Below are 19,309 nucleotides of genomic sequence, written 5' to 3'. Positions count from 1 at the left end.
TTATTAAAAACTGAACATAAAAAACTTTAATTCAAATTGTAAATCAATGTACGATGTACGGAATTAATCCCAGTTTTGGCTCCTAGCTTCCTGGAACCTAAATAAGTTAAGCTTTAAGCCCATTAACCTTATGATACTTTTTAATAAAAATTATCTGTTGGTTAGAGAAAACATCTCAGGTAAATAATACTAATGTTCTATAGTGATTTCCAATGTTGAAATTATGAGAAATATACTTGATTACTAAATTACACTAATTCACACACAGTACCTAATTTATATGAAATACATATCTGAGTTGATCAACATCCTAAATTTGTTTTTAAGACTTACCATAAAAAGACAAAAGAGGAAGATATGTTAATTTACAGGCAGCCAAATGGCCCACCAACCAAGGCTGTGGTTCAGTGGCTACAACTGCATGGTTCTGGGAATTCTCAGATCTAATGTTAGTCAGCAAATTGCTCTTTGGGATAAAAGTGCTAAAGCAAGCCTGGTTTGTAATTAAAAGGAGAAAGACGCTCCTCGAGAGCCTATCCAAATTCTTTCTATTCTCTAAGGCCTACAGAAATTCTATGTCCTCTATGAAGCCTTTCTCTGCTCTTTTACCCACAGTGATCTCTGTGTTCATTGAAGCCTTCTTTCTTTAAATTTGTGTAGTACAACTATTTCTGGTGCAAACTAAACCATTTTCATCTGATCTGATGGTCTTTGGATGTATCAACTTGGCTAGGCTACTGTCCCCAGTTAATAAAGCAAATAATAATCTAGTTGTTGCTGTGAAGGTTTTTGTAGATATAATGAAGTCCATGATCAATTGATTTTCTTTTAAACATTTTATTTATTTGAGATAGAGAGCGAGAGAGAGCACGAACGGGGGGCAGAGGGAGAGGGAGAAGCAGAATCCCCGCTGAGCAGGGAGCCCAATGAGGGGCTCGATCCCAGGACCCTGGGATCATGACCTGAGCCAAAGGCAGACACTTAACTGACTGAGCGACCCAGGCGCCCCCATGATCAATTGACTTTAATGAGAGATTATCCTAGATAATCTGGGTGGGCCTTATTCAATTAGTTGAAGGGATTTAAGAGAATTACTGAGGCTCCCATGATGAAGAAGAAATGCTGCCTCTGGACAGCAGCTTCAGCCCATGCCCAAGAGGTCCAGCCTGTCCTCAACAGCCTACCCTATGGATTTCAGCCTCATCTAGCCAGCCCCCACAATTGGATAAGCCAATCCCTTGCAATAAGTATCTGTGGCTCAGTCGTTAGGTGTCTGCCTTCGGCTCAGGTCATGGTCCCAGGGTCGAGCCCCGCGTCGGGCTCCCTGCTCCGTGGGAAGCCTGCTTCTCCCTCTCTCGCTCCCCCTGCTTGTGTTCCCTCTCTCGCTGTGTTTCTGTCAAATAAATAAATAAAATCTTTAAAAAGAAACTGCAATATAACTGACATATAACATTATCTTAGTCTAAGGTGTACAACATAATGATTTGATATTTGCGTACATTGTGAAATAATCGCTACAGTAAGTCTAGTTAACATCCATTACCACGCATAGTTACAAAATGTTTTTTTCTTGTGGGAACTTTTAAGATCTACTCTCTGAGCAACTTTAAAATATATAACAATATATAACATATTATAAATAATAATATATAAATAAGTAATAATACAATATATAAATAATAAGTAAATATAAATAATATATAATAATAATAATAATTTTTTTTTTTTTGGTGGGCAGAGCCAGGTTTATTGAACGATAGTGAAGTGATAATATAAAGCTCCCAAGGACGGAGGGAGCCCAAAGGGGTTGCCCTACAACACAGTATTGTTAGTTGTAGTCACCTTGCTGTACATCTTCATGACATTTTATAACTGGAAGTCTGTTCCTTTTGACCCCTTCACCCATCTTGCCTCCCTGCTGCCCCCTGCCTCTGGCCAACACCAATCTGTTTTCTGTATCTCTGAGCTTGTTTTTCTTGTTTGTTGTTGTTTTATTTTTTAGAGTGCACATAGAAGTGAGATCATACAATACCTGTCTTTCTGTCTGACATATTTCACTTAGCATAATGCCCTCAAGGTCCATCCATGTTGTTAACAAATAACAGTAATAAAAATTTAAATAATAAATAATAAATCTCTTAATATGTATTTCTTATGGTTTCTGCTTCTCTGCTTGAATCTTGACTGATACAACTGATTGTATAATGTTGTGTGTGTGTCTTATCTTCCCAAGTCAGATTCAAAGACATAAACTTGAGAAAATAATGATGATTTACTGAGCACTTATTATGTGTCAAGCAGTGTTAAGCCTTTCAATACATGAACTCATTTTATCCTCACAACTACCTGATGAGACAGTATTATTAATCCCCATTTTACATAAGCTAAGACAAAGCTGTCTAGCTAAGGAATGGCAAAGCTGGAACTCAAACCTGAAGCTCATTTATTCCAATGCTTATGCTCTTAACCACCACAATAGCTATGACCTCATACACAAATGGAGAGAGAAGGAAAAAGACGTAGATATACCGAGAACAAGAAAGCTATGTAGGACAAGATAGACCATGAGTCTTAGACATAAGTAAACTGCTTATCACACTCTGCTGATCACCTATGATATCTGACTGCCATACAGTGATCTGGCTCGGAGGCAACGCTCGGAATGGGACAGCCATAGCAGTTTTCTAGGGAAATTTCTGAATTACAATGTTACGCTTACAGCAATATCAACTATTAAGGTACTTGCCATGGGCCAAGTGGAATCAAGTCAAAGACTTGAGAACCTTCTATATATTCAATAGATATGTGAGAGTATCGTTAAGTGATAGAAAGCCATCGTAACTGTTCCAATTCTACTTTATCTCCATAAAATCTGTGATGTGGGCAGGGCAAGCAGGCAAGGATAGTTTTCCTACCTGTACAATGAACTTAACAGGAAGTCAAAGAAATGAAGTCACTTACTAAAAGTCATACAGTACATCACAAGAAAGTGTAAGTCTGGTGCTTTGACTCCCATCTCGTATTTTTTCCAGTAGACTAACATGATATGGTTAAGCTACTTATTATCAAGAAGTTTTCCTTACTTGATAAATTGTACCTTCAATATCCAAGATTTTAAAATGTACATGATATGACTAAAGTAATGATACAGATTTTTATAAAATATTCATGAAACCAACCATATTTCCTAACCTCACTCCCCTCTTTGGACATTTACTCACTGTCCTTTCTCTTTAAATGCTTTTTGCCCAGATATTCATACAATTGCTTCCTTCTCAACAGTTTCTAATTCAAAAATGACATCTTCTCAGGGAAGACTTTCCCAGCCACTACGGTTCAGGTAGCATGCCCTAGCCATTTTCTACAAAATATTGCTATTATATCCTTTGTTATTACACTTCTTAGTCCCTGAAGTCATTTGTTTATTTGTTTCTGTTTTTATTATACATATTCCACTATAAGAATGTAAGCTCCTGAAGACACAGACTCTGCATATCTTGCTTACCATTATATCACCAGCATCTAGAATAATGACTGACATGTAGTAGGTATTCAAAAAATACTTGTTGACTGATACTTCTTCTAAAATGGATTATACTTTTTATATGATTGGTATGTGATAGTAGTTATCTTAAAAATAAGTATTAAATGATTAAAAATAGGAAAAAAAAGAACTAGAAAAAAGTTAAAAGTCAAACTGCCAACTTACAAAGGGAAGGAAAGAACCCACATTGTTAAACTTCAGCAAGTAATTTTTGTAGGGCCTCTTTGGGATCTTCTGTATTTCTTTACAATCTTCCTTAGTCCATCAAGATGAGGATTTTGAAGTAAATCTGTCCAGAGTTTATACACAGGATACTACAAATCCTTTGGCAAGCATGTTTTTGCTAAATGTGGTTTTGAGATAAGGCAGTTTTATATTTTTATATCCAAATTGAAAATCAGCCATCTTATTATATGCTCTGGTTCAGTTCAGCCCACTTAAATAAGAGAACAGACTATGTAGTAATACAGAGGGAGAAAGAAAATCAGTTTAGACTCTACATTTCATAACAGGAATTACCAGGGCCAAAAAAAGTATGTGTGGATATTGCCAACGTTTGTGAAAAGGCCAGACAATTACTTAGGCAGACATTGTAAAACTAAAACACAGGAGAAACAAATTTATTTATTTATTTATTTATTTATTTATTTATTTATTTATTTAATGAATCTGCTATTTTTTTTAAAGATTTTTATTTATTTATTGAGAGAGAGAGAGAATGGTAGAGAGAGAGCATGAGAGGGAAGAAGGTCAGAGGGAGAGGCAGACTCCCTGCTGAGGGGGGAGCCTGATGCGGGACTCGATCCCGGGACTCCAGGATCATGACCTGAGCCAAAGGCAGTCGCTTAACCGACTGAGCCACCCAGGCACCCAGGAGAAACAAATTTAAAAAGCATTACATTTCATGCCAGTAAGGGCTGATTTAGGCTTTAAAAAGAGGTATAATTTGTGTAATATAAAACTTACATCAATATATATATAACTATGGTTTTTCCTTTAAACATCTGCTCTTTTATAATTTGCATAGTTGCATGAATTTTTTTCCTATTCTTTTACTTTCAATCCATCTGCATCATTATATTTTAGATGTGTCTCTTGTAACTATAATTTTTAAAAAATTTTAGTACAGTCTGACAGTCTTTGCCTTTTAACTGAAGCATTTGGTCCATTTACATTTAATGTAATTACCAGCATATTTGGGTTGAAATATACTACAGCCAATGCCATGGTAAGTCAGCCATATCTTGTCCAGAACTGGAGCACTCATTCCCTCACCTGTTGGGCATCTAAGTAGTCAACAGCTCTCAGCTGAATTTTTCTTTGGGACTTGTCCTCAGCCTACAATACAGCCTTACCCAAGGTCATGTCCCCTTAAGAGAGGGTGGAAGAGGGTAGAAAACCGTATCCAGTGACTGGTCAGTGACAGGGTATAAATGCCTGGACATTTGCAAGGCTACCCCAACTCCAAAGTTCCCTGTAGAATTGACTGAGGTCTTTGTTACCACTGTAGTGCAGTTTAACTTCTCTGGTCTATCCTGTTTCCTCACTTCCCCACAGATGTTAATCTCAAGAGCCCAACCCAATAAACATCCTGCAGGCAAATCTCAGTCTCTGAGTCTGTTTACTGGGATTTCAATTTGTGACATCTATCGTCTTATTATGTATTTTGTAATTCTACTGCCTATATGTTCCTTTTTTTTTACTTTCTTGCCTTCTTTAGAACAGAGTATTCTTTTATTATTCCATTTTTTTTATTAGTTTGGAGATGATACATTCTCTTTCTATTCCAGAGGCTATCCTAGAAATAACAATATGTATATTTCAATCAACAAACTCTAAAGTTAATTGAGGGACATTTTATTAATTGTTATGAATAGACTAATTGATATTATCTAGTTGATACTTTTACCCTACTCTGCTATATGATGAGAATCTTAAATATTTTAACTCCTTTTACCATTCTCCCAACTTATCTATAATTGTTATTCTAGGTACCTCATATAAGTGGAATTATACAATATTTGTCATTTAGTGTCTGGCTTATATCATTTAGCATAATGTTTCTGAGGTTCATCCATGTTGTAGAATGCATCAGAATTTCATTCTTTTTAGGGCTGAATAACATTCCATGAATTTTGTTTATGCATTCTTCTGTTAATGGATGTTAGAGTTGTTTCCATCATTTGGTTATTGTGAATAATGCTACTGTGAACACTGGTATGCAAGTATCTGCTTGAGTTCCTGCTTTCAATTCTTCTGGGTATACACCTAAAAGCAGAATTGTTGGATCATGCGGTAATTCCCTATTTAACTTGTTGAGGCACTATCAGGATCATCTGTGGATCTGATTCTACTGTCCATATTTATCTCTTAGTTTTTGATCATGCCTTCATGTCTTTTGCCATGTCTTCTAGTTTTTCACATAGTGCCTCCAGAGAGGGTTTCCCTTCCCTTGGGTAGACAGACAAAATGGTAGCTGATCATCTTAACCCAATCAGGCACTGTGCTGAATGGAGGGTGGGCTGCAGCTCTGATAAAGCTCAAGCTATTTTTGGCTATTCTCCATTCCAAGAGCATAGCCCTCTAGGGTTTTAAATAGAGAGCCTGGGAATTCACTGGGGTTTCCCCCCATTGGCAGGTTCATAACTCTAGGCTGAATCTTGTGTGGCTGCCAAAATGTCTCCTCTGCTTTTCAAAGGCTTTCCAATGAGATGTTTAGGCTCCCATTCTGTAAAACCCTAGGATTTGGCAAATATCCCAACAGGATAACTGGCTGTATGCTTGAGGCTCTCTTACTTTCTACAAAAGCTTGCTAATTCTTGTCCCTAGCAGCAGCTCTCTCCTAGTATACAGTCCTGTTCCTCAGAGCCCTGCTCATGCCAAGTATCAGCAATATCCCTGAGTGAAAAAGAGGCTCCAAAATTCAGCTCACATCACTGAGGTTCTTTTAGTTTACCTTTACTGTTAGGGTTCAGCTCTTTAGGGTATCAGCCCACAGCATGGTGTACCAAGGTCCTAGGACCTGGACTAGATTTTTATCTTCCTAACTCCATAAAACTCTATCTTAGGTCATATACCCCAGGCAAACAAAGTCACCAAATCTAGGCTCACCTCTCTCAAATCTTATCCTCTCCCAGATCTTGACCAAGTAATTCCTCACAAGATACCTTGTCAGCTCTTTGAAGCTTTAATGTGTACTTAAGAAATATTTTTTCTGCTTGCTTTTTAGTTCCAATCACACAATCCCTATTAAATGTTAGTTCTATCTTTGCACTACTGATCTTAATACTACCAGTTTTGGTAAGTTTTAAGAACACAATTCCCAAATGCAGAGAAACTACAATTTTTTTTTAAGGCAAGTTTCAGGGAAAAGATATGTTTTAGGCTCAGAAAATGTTTTCATTATTTTCAAATTTTAGTAAGATAACCATTAAATTATGCTAGAATTATTATTATATTAGAATTATTAAATTATGCTAGAATTCTGCTTCCATTTCTTATATAGTGAAACTAAAGGAAAAATCATGAAAAATACTTTAATAATAAAATACTAAAAATAAATAAAATAAAAAATACTTCACAACTATAACTCATTTGTAACAGAATATTCACCATAATATGCCTTATAATTTGAATATTATTATATTAATACACAATAAAAGCATATCTATTTCATTTTGTTTTAATCTCTTATTACAGTATTTCTAACATCACCAGATGACGTTAATAGGTCTTCCTGAGAGTCGTGGGATGGATTTTTTCCTAATCAAATATATTTGCTTTTTCTGGAGATGCACAGTATATATTAGTATATTAAAGATCCTGGGAAGTCCTCAGTAAAGTCACCTATTTATCTTTGTTTAACCTGCTGTTTTCGAATATATCTGATGGCGGACAACTTTTATTCATGGTATACCTTTTAATGTGCCCCAAGACACCTAGTTTGAGAAAAGTGCCCTAGAAAAAGGAAAAATAGACATTTCAAATAGTTTTGGTTATTTTATGTTATTATAATTGATTATGTAACTCCTGCTTCTTTCTTCTTCATTGAAGGTAAGCAGGTGAATTTTGTGGGATTTTTTTCTTAGTTTTATTAAACTATAATTTTGTTAGTCTTTTCTGACATAGGGTAGCAGAAAGAATCTGAGCTTTATATAGAGATAGAATTAGGAACAAATTCTGGCTCCACCATCACAACCAAATTCTCTCTCTTAGTCATATATATATAAATTATATAGATTTAATTAAAGTATAGCTGACAATGTTACATTAATTTCAGGTGTACATATTTCTTTATTTGTAAAATCGGCTTGGGGGACTTTCATAGTATTATTTTAAGTATTACTGACCAGTATGCAGTACATTGCCTGGCCCCAGAGGTTTCTATCTTAAAATTCTTTAAGGACTGGGGGCACCTAGGTGGCTCAGTGGGTTAAGTATCTGCCTTCAGCTCAGGTCATGATCTTGGGGTCCTGGGATGGAGTGCTGCATCAGGCCCCCTGCTCAGCGGGGAGTCTGCTTTTCCCTCTCCCTCTGCCCCTCCCCCTCCTCATGCTCTCTCTCAAATAAATAAATAAAATCTTAAAAAAAATTCCTCAATAATCTGGGATGGCCAACTGAAAGGGACATATAAGACTGACACCTTTGAACTTGATTTGGGACTCATTCTTACTAATTCATTTCCCTGCTTTTTATATCAGTAATTCTTCCCTTTCCTATTTAAGAAGCTGTAAGACTCCTGGGGAATAATTTTTTATCTTAATTGAGAATGCCTAGAGTTAAACTGATTTTCATTTCCTTAGAACTTCAGGTCTCCCTGTCTTATGTTCCTGTAACACTTGCTATTGCAATCATTATCCTACCTTACTGTATTCATTTTCTTCCCTGCTAGACTCTAAGTTCCTAAGGTCATGATAGCTTGTTCCCTGCTATATGCATATACCTAGCACCATTAGCCTAGGTGAAGAGTAACTACTTAATAACTATAGAATCTTTAATAAGTTATAGTAATTGGGATCCCAACAATCATTATTATAAAAAATGTAATTCTCAGAGGCAATGTTTTGATATTACTTATATCAGAAGATATTAGAAGAAAACAAGGAGTTAAATTTACTGATCCTCAAACGTATAACCAATAATTACTATTAGAAATCTTCGACTGATAGAGCAATTTTCCTGAGATATATCCAATCATTAGGATAGAAATTAAATACAAAATATGTTATATGCTTTTCAGATACATTTTTGGTATTTGAGAATGACCCCATTTATTCAAAAGGTGTGTTCCAGAAAGGTTGCCTGTAAATAATACTTTTATACTCTGAACATTTAAAAACTCATCCGATGTGAGTGAACTCAACTTTTAGTATATTTTAAAAATAATCCCTGTCTGTAATGAGGATGCTCTCACACTAATCTAGTATTATATATTTAGATTTCTGAAGTGTAGATTTTTCAAGGCGTGGAACACTCCTACTAACTTGGTCACACTGAAAAGCTATAAAGTTCAACAAAACCCTAAGGTCGAATTAACTTTTACTTTTTGAAAACAATTATTAGTAAGTATATAAGCAGTAAATATATCATTAATATAGTTTTTCCACATAATCGGAAATCAAAAATACTTACTATTATTTTCTTACAGTCCTTCCCTCTGCATAGTTCTGTATAGGTAGAGTATTGCACATATATAATCCAGCTTCCAACAAAAACCACCAACCAGGAAAAGAAAAGATATTTCATCCGCACATATGAAAAGCGAGCCTGTGAGTAAAAGAGCACATAACAATCATTCGTTCAGCACTAAGTCAGCCTTCACTGTCCTAGAACATGATTTTTGCCCCCCTTCTTGGAAGAACTCAATATATATTCTAGGCTTTCACATGGCAATTCTCCTAGAACAAAGTGTACTTTCACTGAGTCCAAACAGCACTGGTCTTAGAAAAGGAAGCTCCTTGGTCCTGCCAAGGAAAAAGGGAACAAAATACCCTTTAAAATGTATAACCTTTCAAATACCACCAGCATCTAAAGCTACTTAGGAAGCACGAGCACGTGCACCATGCTACCCTGGGCACTCTGTGAGATCAGGTAAAGAGAAACAATTCCGATATACTACAAGCTTACAGAGGAAAATTTCAAATAAGAATCTTCAAGTTCTTTATGGATAATCAGCATAAAAATAATTTTGTTTCAAAGAAATAAGAACAGAGAATTTGGCTATTTGTTGAATGTCTCATAGTGAAGTGCAACCAGAATAAGAAATTAAACTTCCAGCTCATTCCTATTTCTCTGTTGTATTCACTAAGGCTTTATGTTCCTTCCATTCAACCAACCAAACGCTTCACCTAATGGGTACTCTGGAAGCTTGAGGAGCATGTTGTTACAATTATTAAAGGAAAAATAATTGAAGAAGGGTTAAGATACACAAAGAATAAATTACTCTTTGCATGTCAGCTTGGAAAGCTACACAGTGGGATCCTCTTTGCATTGTTTTGCGCCCAGTTCTCTGCTATCTAATTGCAACTTGGGCCAGCTACAGCCTTTTCTCCATCAACAACATAAACAGTTTAATCTTCAAAAGTGTCAGTGGGCAAGATAACTGGACATTTATTTTTTGAGTCTGGAACTCCAATGGTCTGGGTTTTATAAATGGTAAATTTTGGGGGTATGGAGATAATTGAACAGAACAAATTACAGATATGTAAACAAACAATGAAAAGCTACTTTTGCTTTTACAATCACCAGCCAGTTTCTCACACTGGGTAACAGTAGGATACTGTGAGCACTGTGAGCATGCAAAGAAAGCAGAGAGAGATGAAAGAGACCTAAGTGCACCTGCAGAAGACAATGAGTGCAAGGGAAAAAGAGACTCAGGAAATACTGAATTCTGTTGGCCCTATTTACGATTTAGATATCTGTCTTTGTGAGATTAACAGATGGTGAATTCCAGTACCAAAAAGCTTTAGTATAACGAATTCACAGTGAAGTGACAGGTCTTTGAGCTTTATTATTAAAATATAAAAAATGCCTTTAATGCAAGCTATTTTTGTATCGCTCTAAAAGAATCCAGTAAAAAGAAAATTCAGACAGAATTCTAAATTAAATCACATAAATGACAGTGGGGTATACACTGAAGGGTTTGTTTGAAAGACATTTAAGATTACTTGACCCTACTAAAGGAATCTAGTCATCAGACAGAAATTGATATGTACCAGTATTATGAAGCTTAAATATGATTAAATGACATAATGCTTATAGAACATAAGCACTATGTTCTATAAGCATTGGGACAGTGATACCCCACATTTTGAGGCACATAGTTTGCAAGGCACTGAGCAAAAAGTCAAAAACACTGTCACTATGATTTGGCCACCACCTTGTTTTTGAACTTGCAAAAAGAAAACTGAATCTGAATCTGATTAAGTCTTTAGCTCCAACTCCCAGTTTGCAGGAAATACAGGAGACAGAGGAATATAAGTGATACCTCAGTAAGTGACACTATTGGGATAAAATCAGCAAACTCCAGGCTGTGGAAAATGCTGCGATACAAACAACCCAGTTCCCCAACACGTAAATTACAAGGGAGAAAATAAGGAGAAGATGGGGAAAACTGAAGACTAAAAAATATTTAAGAAATATATCAAATAATCACAATCTGTGGATCTTTTTTGAATCCTGATTCCAATGAAACTGTAAAAAAAAAAGATATTTATCAGACAATTGAAAATTTGAAGCCAGGATGCCTGACGTTATTAAGAAATTGTTTTAATTTTTCAGGCACAATAATGTGATTTTTAAAGAAAAGAGCCCTAATCTTTTAGAGGCAGACACTGAAATATTTATGAATGAAGTGATATATTTGGAATTTGCTTTAAAACAACAGAGAAAGGAAAAGTAGGTGGGGTATACTTGAAGCAGGTTTGGCCATGAGTTGATAATTTTCAAGCTGGGTGATGGGTGCATGACCTCTTTTGTGTATGTTTTTCTCTACTGATGTAAAATTTTTTATATTACACAATAAAGCATACTTCTACACCAAGACACCTTCTTCCCATACATTCACTCAGCTGCTATTTATTGGTTGTCTATTATGTCTACTATTGTTACTGCCTTAGGCATTTTAAGACCATCTCCAGTTACTGGGGCGCCTGGGTGACTCAGTCAGTTAAGTGACCAATTCTTGATTTGCACTCAGGTTATGATCTCAGGGTCTTGAGATCAAGCACTGTGTGGGGCTCTGCACTGGGCATGAAGCCTCCCTAAGTTTCTCTCTCTCCCTCTCCCTGGGCCCCTCCTGCCAACCTTCCCCCCCACTGCTCACGCTTTAGCTCTCTCTCTGTCTCTCTAAAACAAAACAAAACAAAACAAAACAAAACACATCTCCAGTTGCAAGAACAAATTATAAATCTACCATACAAGTGTCCAATAGTTCAGAGGGTCACTTGAAGGACCATAGCATAGCATGATTTTACTTTCAGAAGTCCAATCTAGTATGAACATCTTATAGGAATTTTTTTGAGGCAGGGTTTTGTGTTTGTTTTTAAGATTTCATTTATTTATTTGAGAGAGAGAGAGAGAGAGCTTGCACACATGCACAGGGGGTGAGGAGCAGAGGGGGAGGGAGAGGAAGAGGGAAAACAATCCCAGACTCCATGCTGAGCAAGGAGCCGGATTCGGGGCTGGATGTGAGGCTTGATCTCCATCGTGACCTGAGCTGAAACCAAGACTTGAGGCTTAACCAACTGAGCCACCCAGGCACCCCCTGAGGCAGGGTTTTAAAACAAGATTAGTTCAATTCATTTTAAAAAGAATCAGGGAAGACATACTATTTCCTTTTTCTTCTCCCTGCCTTGCTCTGCAGCAGGTATATGTCACAGAGTAAAGGAAAACACCACAGACTTAGTGAGTAGGGTTTTCTCCCAGCATCCAGGTTGGTCCTGTCTTCCCTTCTTCAAGGAGTCTCGTGATGTTAACTGCCCTCTATCAATAATTTCTATTCAGGTTTTTGTATACATGTTTAGTAAAGCTAAACACGTGAGATGTTTTCAAATGCATATGAAGCTTAATACATGTAGGCAGCTAAGGCTTTTGTATATTTCTCTCTCCTGCATATTCAATTTAATAAAATTTGAAATCATTTTGCTTTTCTGTATCTCTCAAATAGATATATTTTTCGATTTTCTCTGGCATATATTTAAACTGAAAAACACCCTTGAACCGGCTTGCCTGCTGAGTGCTCGTCATGATACCGAATGCCAAAAATTTTGGAGAGGAAGTTAGATTAACGGCGTTCCCAGCAGGGCTCTGGGCATCACCTGTTGTGGACATAATGACAAAAGGAGTGAGACATTTTTATTCCAGCACGCCATGGAAAATCACTGTGATTTGGGGGTAACACAAAATAGTTACAAGGACCTTCATGTGTCCTCTAATATCTGCAGATCCTGCTGCTTCACATTTTAAAATAATGATTGAAGAAAAACAGCCATAAATGACATCTCTAGCTATTAACTAATTTTATTTCCCCTGTGTGGTAATCACTAAAATGTTTCCAGTGGTCTGTTCTGTACCAATTACCTAGACAACCCAGTCTTTGATTAAGAAATGTACTTACTGTTTCTGATCTTTTTATTTATGCTGAACTACCCAAAATACTGCCTAGCAGCTTTTCTGTTCTGATTTTTGTGCCCAACTACTAACGGTACACTGCTTTATTTCAAATTATACTCCTGAAAAGCTGATAAGAACTTCAGTAAATACACTATGGCAGTGATTCTCAACTGGAATTACTTTTGCCCCTTAGGGGACACCTGGCAACGTCTGGTGACATTGCTTCATGACTGGGGAGTGCTACTGGTATCTTGTGGGTAGAGGTCAGAGATGTTGCTAAACATCTGACAATGCACAGAAGAGCCTCCCACAACAAAGAATGATCTGACCCCAAATGTCAATATTGCTAAGGTTAAGAAGCCTTGCATTATGGTTACATTATAAAATGAAACCAAAAATGGAAAGAGTCAAAACTGTCTTACGTTGTCATTTTATATTCAATTAGTCTTTAAGGCATCGACTAGTACTAATTAGAAAAATTTAACATCTGCCTGGAAATAACAGTTAGAAGCAGTCTTTATGACTAAAGTAAATGATTAGTAGTATATTAGAGAAAAATCACTGGAGATGGCAAATCTATAAATAATGAAACAAACTTTCTCTACCAATTCCACTCTAAAGAATAGTGATGCTTTTTCTTTTTTCTATATTGTTTGATCTCATTGTGATAACTTTTTGTTTCAAAAGAAATCTGAACACCTTTGATCTTATTTAAATAATTTTACATTAAGTTTTAAAAATAGGCATAAGGTGGCAACACATCAACATTTAAAGCTACTTCCATTGCTTATCTTTTTCATACTCAACATCTTCTGTAAACATAAAGCACGTGGTCCCATTTGCTTTACCCCTGAATACTCCCTAAACAGACGTTCTTAATTTTGAGAAGTAGAAAAAAAAATATCATTATCTTTACTTTTAAGCACAAATATTTTAGTTGACATATTTAGTGGACTTGAACATTCAAAAAACATAATTGATAAGGTTATGACTTACACAAACTCAAATACAATCATTTTATCATTTGTCATGTTAAAGAAAAAGCTGAGAGACGTGTGTTTGTCTTTTTAGTTAAGTTTTTAGATTACCAGTTACTCTGAAATAATCTTTGAAAAATTTTTTTCCTTATTGTTATATTGACAACATTGTAGCTGGCTAACTTTTACTGCATATTTAGGACTAATCTAGCTGAAAAAAACTAGAGTTAAAATTAAGGATAAATGTCCCCAGATATAACTTTTACCCTTTCTTTAAATATATTCTATTTATAGTAATAGTACTTTTGAAAAATGTGCTAGCTATAAGAAACAGAAATATGAAGAAACCATTTAATAGGGTAAATATTTACTGTACAGCACAACACATGCAGATAAACTTTATTTGGAACGGATCCTGTACCTTTATTAAAAGGGTGTCTCACTACTAGTTGGAGGGCTACTGAAAAACCATAAGAAGAAAGTCTAAATGTACCAAATGTAAACTATCCTGGTGCTAACTTTCACAAACATCAAAAGACAGCTATGATATTCAAAGAAACATTAAAAAAAATTTTTTTTATGTCATTCCAAACAAGGAAAACCTTGGGTTTTTATGTTAAAAATAGTGAAAAGAAAGGTTCTAAAAATGTCCGTGCTCCCCAGCTTGTCTTGAGCATGAAAATGCTTATTTTTATGACAAAACTTTTAGAGAATTTCTTGTCAAACAGCAATATTAGACTAGTGGTCAGAGGGTTTTTTTTTTTCATCTTTCTAAGAGGTGAATTTTCACATTTATAGGAAGAATCCTAGCTGTTCTCTGACCTAAATTCTAAAAGTTTTATTTGCATGAGCATATTCTTTCTCAGTTTTGATTTTCTTGTTGAAATAAAATTCCAGTAAGGAGCAGATAATTTTCACATTTTCTCCGAATGTTGGTTCCTATTTTTAAAGCTCAGGGGCTGACGGCATCAAAAACGCAAGAACACCTGGGGAATTAATTGCATGGGGTGATCCTTAAGTCTGTGGCTAGTTTCAATAGTACATTACTATTTCAAAGAAGTGTCAAAGTATGGGAAAATGTTCATGATACAGTAAGTGAAAAAAATCAGTTTTCAAAACATGTAGGGTATGTTTCCAATTCTGCTTTTTAAAAAAGAGAAAAAGTCACCAATAGACTGTAGAAACTGCAAGGAAATAAACCAGAATGTCAAGTGTAGCTATCTCAAAATGTCAAGAGTGGTGGGATCATGAATGATTTTTATTTTTCTTCTCTATTACACAGATTTTTCTATAATGAATATATTACTTTTTTAAAAAGATTTTATTTATTTGACAGAGAGAGAGAGAGAGCACAACTAGGGGGAGTGGCAGAGGCAGAGAGAGAAGCAGGGTCCCCGCTGAGCAGGGAGCCCGATGTGGGACTCGATCCCAGGACCCTGGGATCATGACCTGAGCCGAAGGCAGACGCTTAATGACTGAGCCACACAGGTGCTCCTGAATATATTACTTTTCCAATCAGAAAAAAACCTACATATTTGTATATAGGTGCTTAGCACATCCATTTAAAAATATATCTATAGGATCTACTGCTCTTTATGAACAGGTAGACAGCCAGCATTTTACAAAGCCTTGGGAGGGAAGTGTAGCCTCCATTAGCACTCTACATAAAAGAAAAATTAACATTTGCAACAGCAAATGAACTCAGTCATGGGGTTCTTCAGCATACTAGGGCAGAAAGACAGGGGTTAAGAAAGCTAAGTGTTCCAATTTTCTATTGCTATATAACATATATGCCATAACTTAGGGGCTTACAACAAGAATTTACATTTCTCATGGCTCTGAGGGTTGACTGACTCAGCTGGTCAGTTCTCTCAAGTTTTTCATGCATTTGTGATTAGGGCTGAAGGCACATGAAGGAGGACTGACATGGTTGGATATGTCCAACCCCTCAGCTGGAATGGCTGGAACGGCTTCATGTGGCTGGCAGGACTTCTTCAGGGCCTGGTGTTCATGGTAGCCAGGCTTCTTACATGATGGCTGACTAACCCCAGAGCAAGTGTTCCCAGAGACCAAGATGGAAGTGGCATCATTTCTGCCCCACTCTTATGGTATCACAGGGCCAGATGAGATTGAATATAGGGGGTATTCCATAAGGGTATGAATAACAGAAGGCTCTCACTGCGGGGTCACCTCTGGACACTAGCTACTTCTGCAGGATAGAATCAGGAAAGTAGGGTCTAGGGGTGAGGAGAAAAGCAATATGGAGGTCCCAGCCGGAAGAGAGACAATTTTTCTGGCCATTCTGATTAAGGGTTCTTCTTTCTTCCTTAGTAGGGAAGAATTGGAAATTGCAGTTAAAATCCATTAATAGTTTGTGTAGTTGTGTATATTTATGTTTAAGTCGACTGAATATAGTTCTCATTCCATATCATGAGCTCAAAAACTATTGACAAATCTTTAGCTTATATACAAAAGTCTCAAGTTAAAGAACTACTTGAGATATGGTTATAGATAAGTTTCTATATAGGATTCACATTACCTTATTTCGGTTAAGATTCTGGCACCTAGAATGGGAAAATCAGGTGTGCGTTTTCCCCTTTTAGTAGGCCTAAGGCCTACTGGGTCTAGAACTTACTGAAACATACAGTAGTCACATACAAATCTTACATGGGAATCCTACTTGGCACCTAAATTCACTAATATTCACTTACTAAAAATAAAGGTTAGCTAGGTTTTACTGAAACCTGAAGATTAAAAAGCACAGTCCCTTTAAAGTTCAGATTCTGAAGCACATTCTAGAGCAAATTTTATTTGGAATAATTATTTCTAAGGTTGTACAACCCAATATTTTTTAAGATTTTATTTATTCACTTGAAGGAGAGAGAAAGAGAGCACATGAACAGGCACAAGTGGGGGGAGGGGCATAAGGAGAGGGAGAAGCAGACCTCCCACCAAGCAGGGAGCCCGACGCATGAGATGCTGATGCAGGGCTCAAGCCCAGGACCCTGGGATCATGACCTGAGCTGAAGGAAGACGCTTAACCGACTGAGCCACCCAGGCCCCCCTATACAACCCAATTTTTAACACAGTTTAGAATCTTGGATTCTCTCGGAGAACCCAGAGGCTACCTGATTATAATTTAGATGAAAGTTGATTATTGTAAAGGGTTATTAAAAAGAAGTTAATTTTAGTTAATATTTTGTGATACTGATGAACTGCTGGGTTTTCTAGCTTCCCTTCCCAGTATTTATTTTATGGGACTTCTAGGCACAGTGGCAATTAACTATTGAAACCTAACCTCCCTTTGATACATGAGAAAAGCGTTTGTGTATGTTCAAACACAGGGGTGGCCAGGGAAGGGGTGTTGCTGTTCACCTCTGTACAACAACATTCTGCCTTTTATCACTGAAAGGGCTGTGGCTGCTCAGGGAATGTGGTCTGAAAGGAGCTACTGTTCCTATGACCTGAGACAGTGTAGGGATTCTCTTCCCATTGGTTGGTACCCTGCCGCAGTTTTCTAGGAGCCCTAGAACAGACAACTTTTCTTTAAGTTAAAAATATAATAGGTTAGAGAGTGTCCACGTAGTCCCTTCTAATCAGACATCTCTGAGGGTAAACTCCTAATTTGTTAAGCAATTAAAATGTAACTGACATATAAAATAGAAACTACATCAGAGATAGAAGAGTCCTCAATAGAACCAGATTCTATTTTTTTGGCATCTCAGAGTACATTAATACCAGAAAACAGCACATGCCCAGTATAGGAAAAAAAAAAAGGACAGTAAAAAATTATGTAAATTCCAGTTATAAGATAAGTAAGTCATGGGGATGTAACGTACCGCATGGTGACTATAGTTAATAACACTGTACTGTGGGGCGCCTAAGTGGCTCAGTAGGTTAAGCGTCTGCCTTCGGCTCAGGTCATGATCCCAGGGTCCTGGGATCGAGTCCCACATCGGGCTCCCTGCTCAGCGGGGAGCCTGGTTCTCCCTCTGCCTCTGCCTGCCTGCCTGCCTACTTGTGCTCTCTCTCTCTCTCTCTGTCAAATAAATAAATAAAATCTTAAAAAAAAAATAACACTGTACTGTATATCTGAAAGTTGCTAAGACTAGATTGTAAAAGTTCTTATCACAAGATGGCGATTAAGGAGCATACTTGTGATGAATACTGGGAGGTGTATGGAATTGTTGAATCACCACATTGTACACCTGAAACTAATATAACACTGTATGTTAATGCTACTGGAATTTAAAATAAAATTTAAAAATTAATTAAATAATTAAAAGTTCTTATCACAAGAAAAATGTTGTAGCTAGGTGTGGTGGTAGATGTTAAGTAAACATACAGTGGCGATCATTTTGCAATATATACATATATTAAATCATTATGTTGTACACCTAAAACACCATGTTACACCTCAACTATAACCTGAAAAAACAAAACAAAAAAAAAGTAAATGATCCAATCAAGAAATGGGCAGAAGACATGAACAGACATTTTTCCAAAGAAGACATCCAAATGGCCAACAGACACATGAAAAGTGCTCAACATTGCTCAGCATCAGGGAAATCCAAATCAAAACTTCAATGAGATACCACCTCACACCAGTCAGAATGACTAAAATTAACAAGTCAGGAAACGACAGATGTTGGCGGGGATGTGGAGAAAGGGGAACCCTCCTACACTGTTGGTGGGAATGCAAGCTGGTGCAACCCCTCTGGAAAACAGTATGGAGGTTCCTCAAACAGTTGAAATTAGAGCTACCATTCGATCCAGCAATTGCACTACTGGTTATTTACCACAAAGATACAAATGTAGGGATCCGAAGGGGTACGTGCACCCCAATGTTTATAGCAGCAATGTCCACAATAGCCAAACTGTGGAAAGAGCCAAGATGTCCATCAACAGATGAGTGGATAAAGAAGATGTGGTATATATACACAATGGAATATTATGCAGCCATCAAAAGGAATGAGATCTTGCCATTTGCAACGACGTGGATGGAACTGGAGGGTGTTATGCTGAGTGAAATAAGTCAATCAGAGAAAGACATGTATCATATGACCTCACTGATATGAGGAATTCTTAATCTCAGGAAACAAACTGAGTGTTGCTGGAGTGGTTGGGGGTGGTAGGGATGGGGTGGCTGGGTGATAGACATTGAGGAGGGTATGTG

The 19,309-nt window shown here is 36.8% G+C and overlaps 1 protein-coding gene across 1 annotated transcript in view; it reads right to left on the bottom strand.

Annotated features, from left to right (window-relative positions):
• Nucleotides 1–19,309, bottom strand: part of DIPK1A (divergent protein kinase domain 1A) — a 119,172-nt gene that overhangs the window by 23,274 nt on the left and 76,589 nt on the right. Inside the window, exon 2 of the mRNA XM_028087615.2 lies at nucleotides 9,176–9,310. Within this exon, the coding sequence (XP_027943416.1) occupies nucleotides 9,176–9,310 (135 nt within the window). The remainder of the gene's footprint in view (nucleotides 1–9,175; nucleotides 9,311–19,309) is intronic.

Source organism: Eumetopias jubatus, unplaced genomic scaffold (assembly GCF_037043125.1).
Source record: "Eumetopias jubatus isolate StellerSeaLion01/CBP00866 unplaced genomic scaffold, mEumJub1_p1.0 scaffold_4, whole genome shotgun sequence".
NCBI classification, from domain to species: Eukaryota; Metazoa; Chordata; class Mammalia; order Carnivora; family Otariidae; genus Eumetopias; species Eumetopias jubatus.
This window is presented reverse-complemented; position numbering and strand designations above follow the sequence as displayed.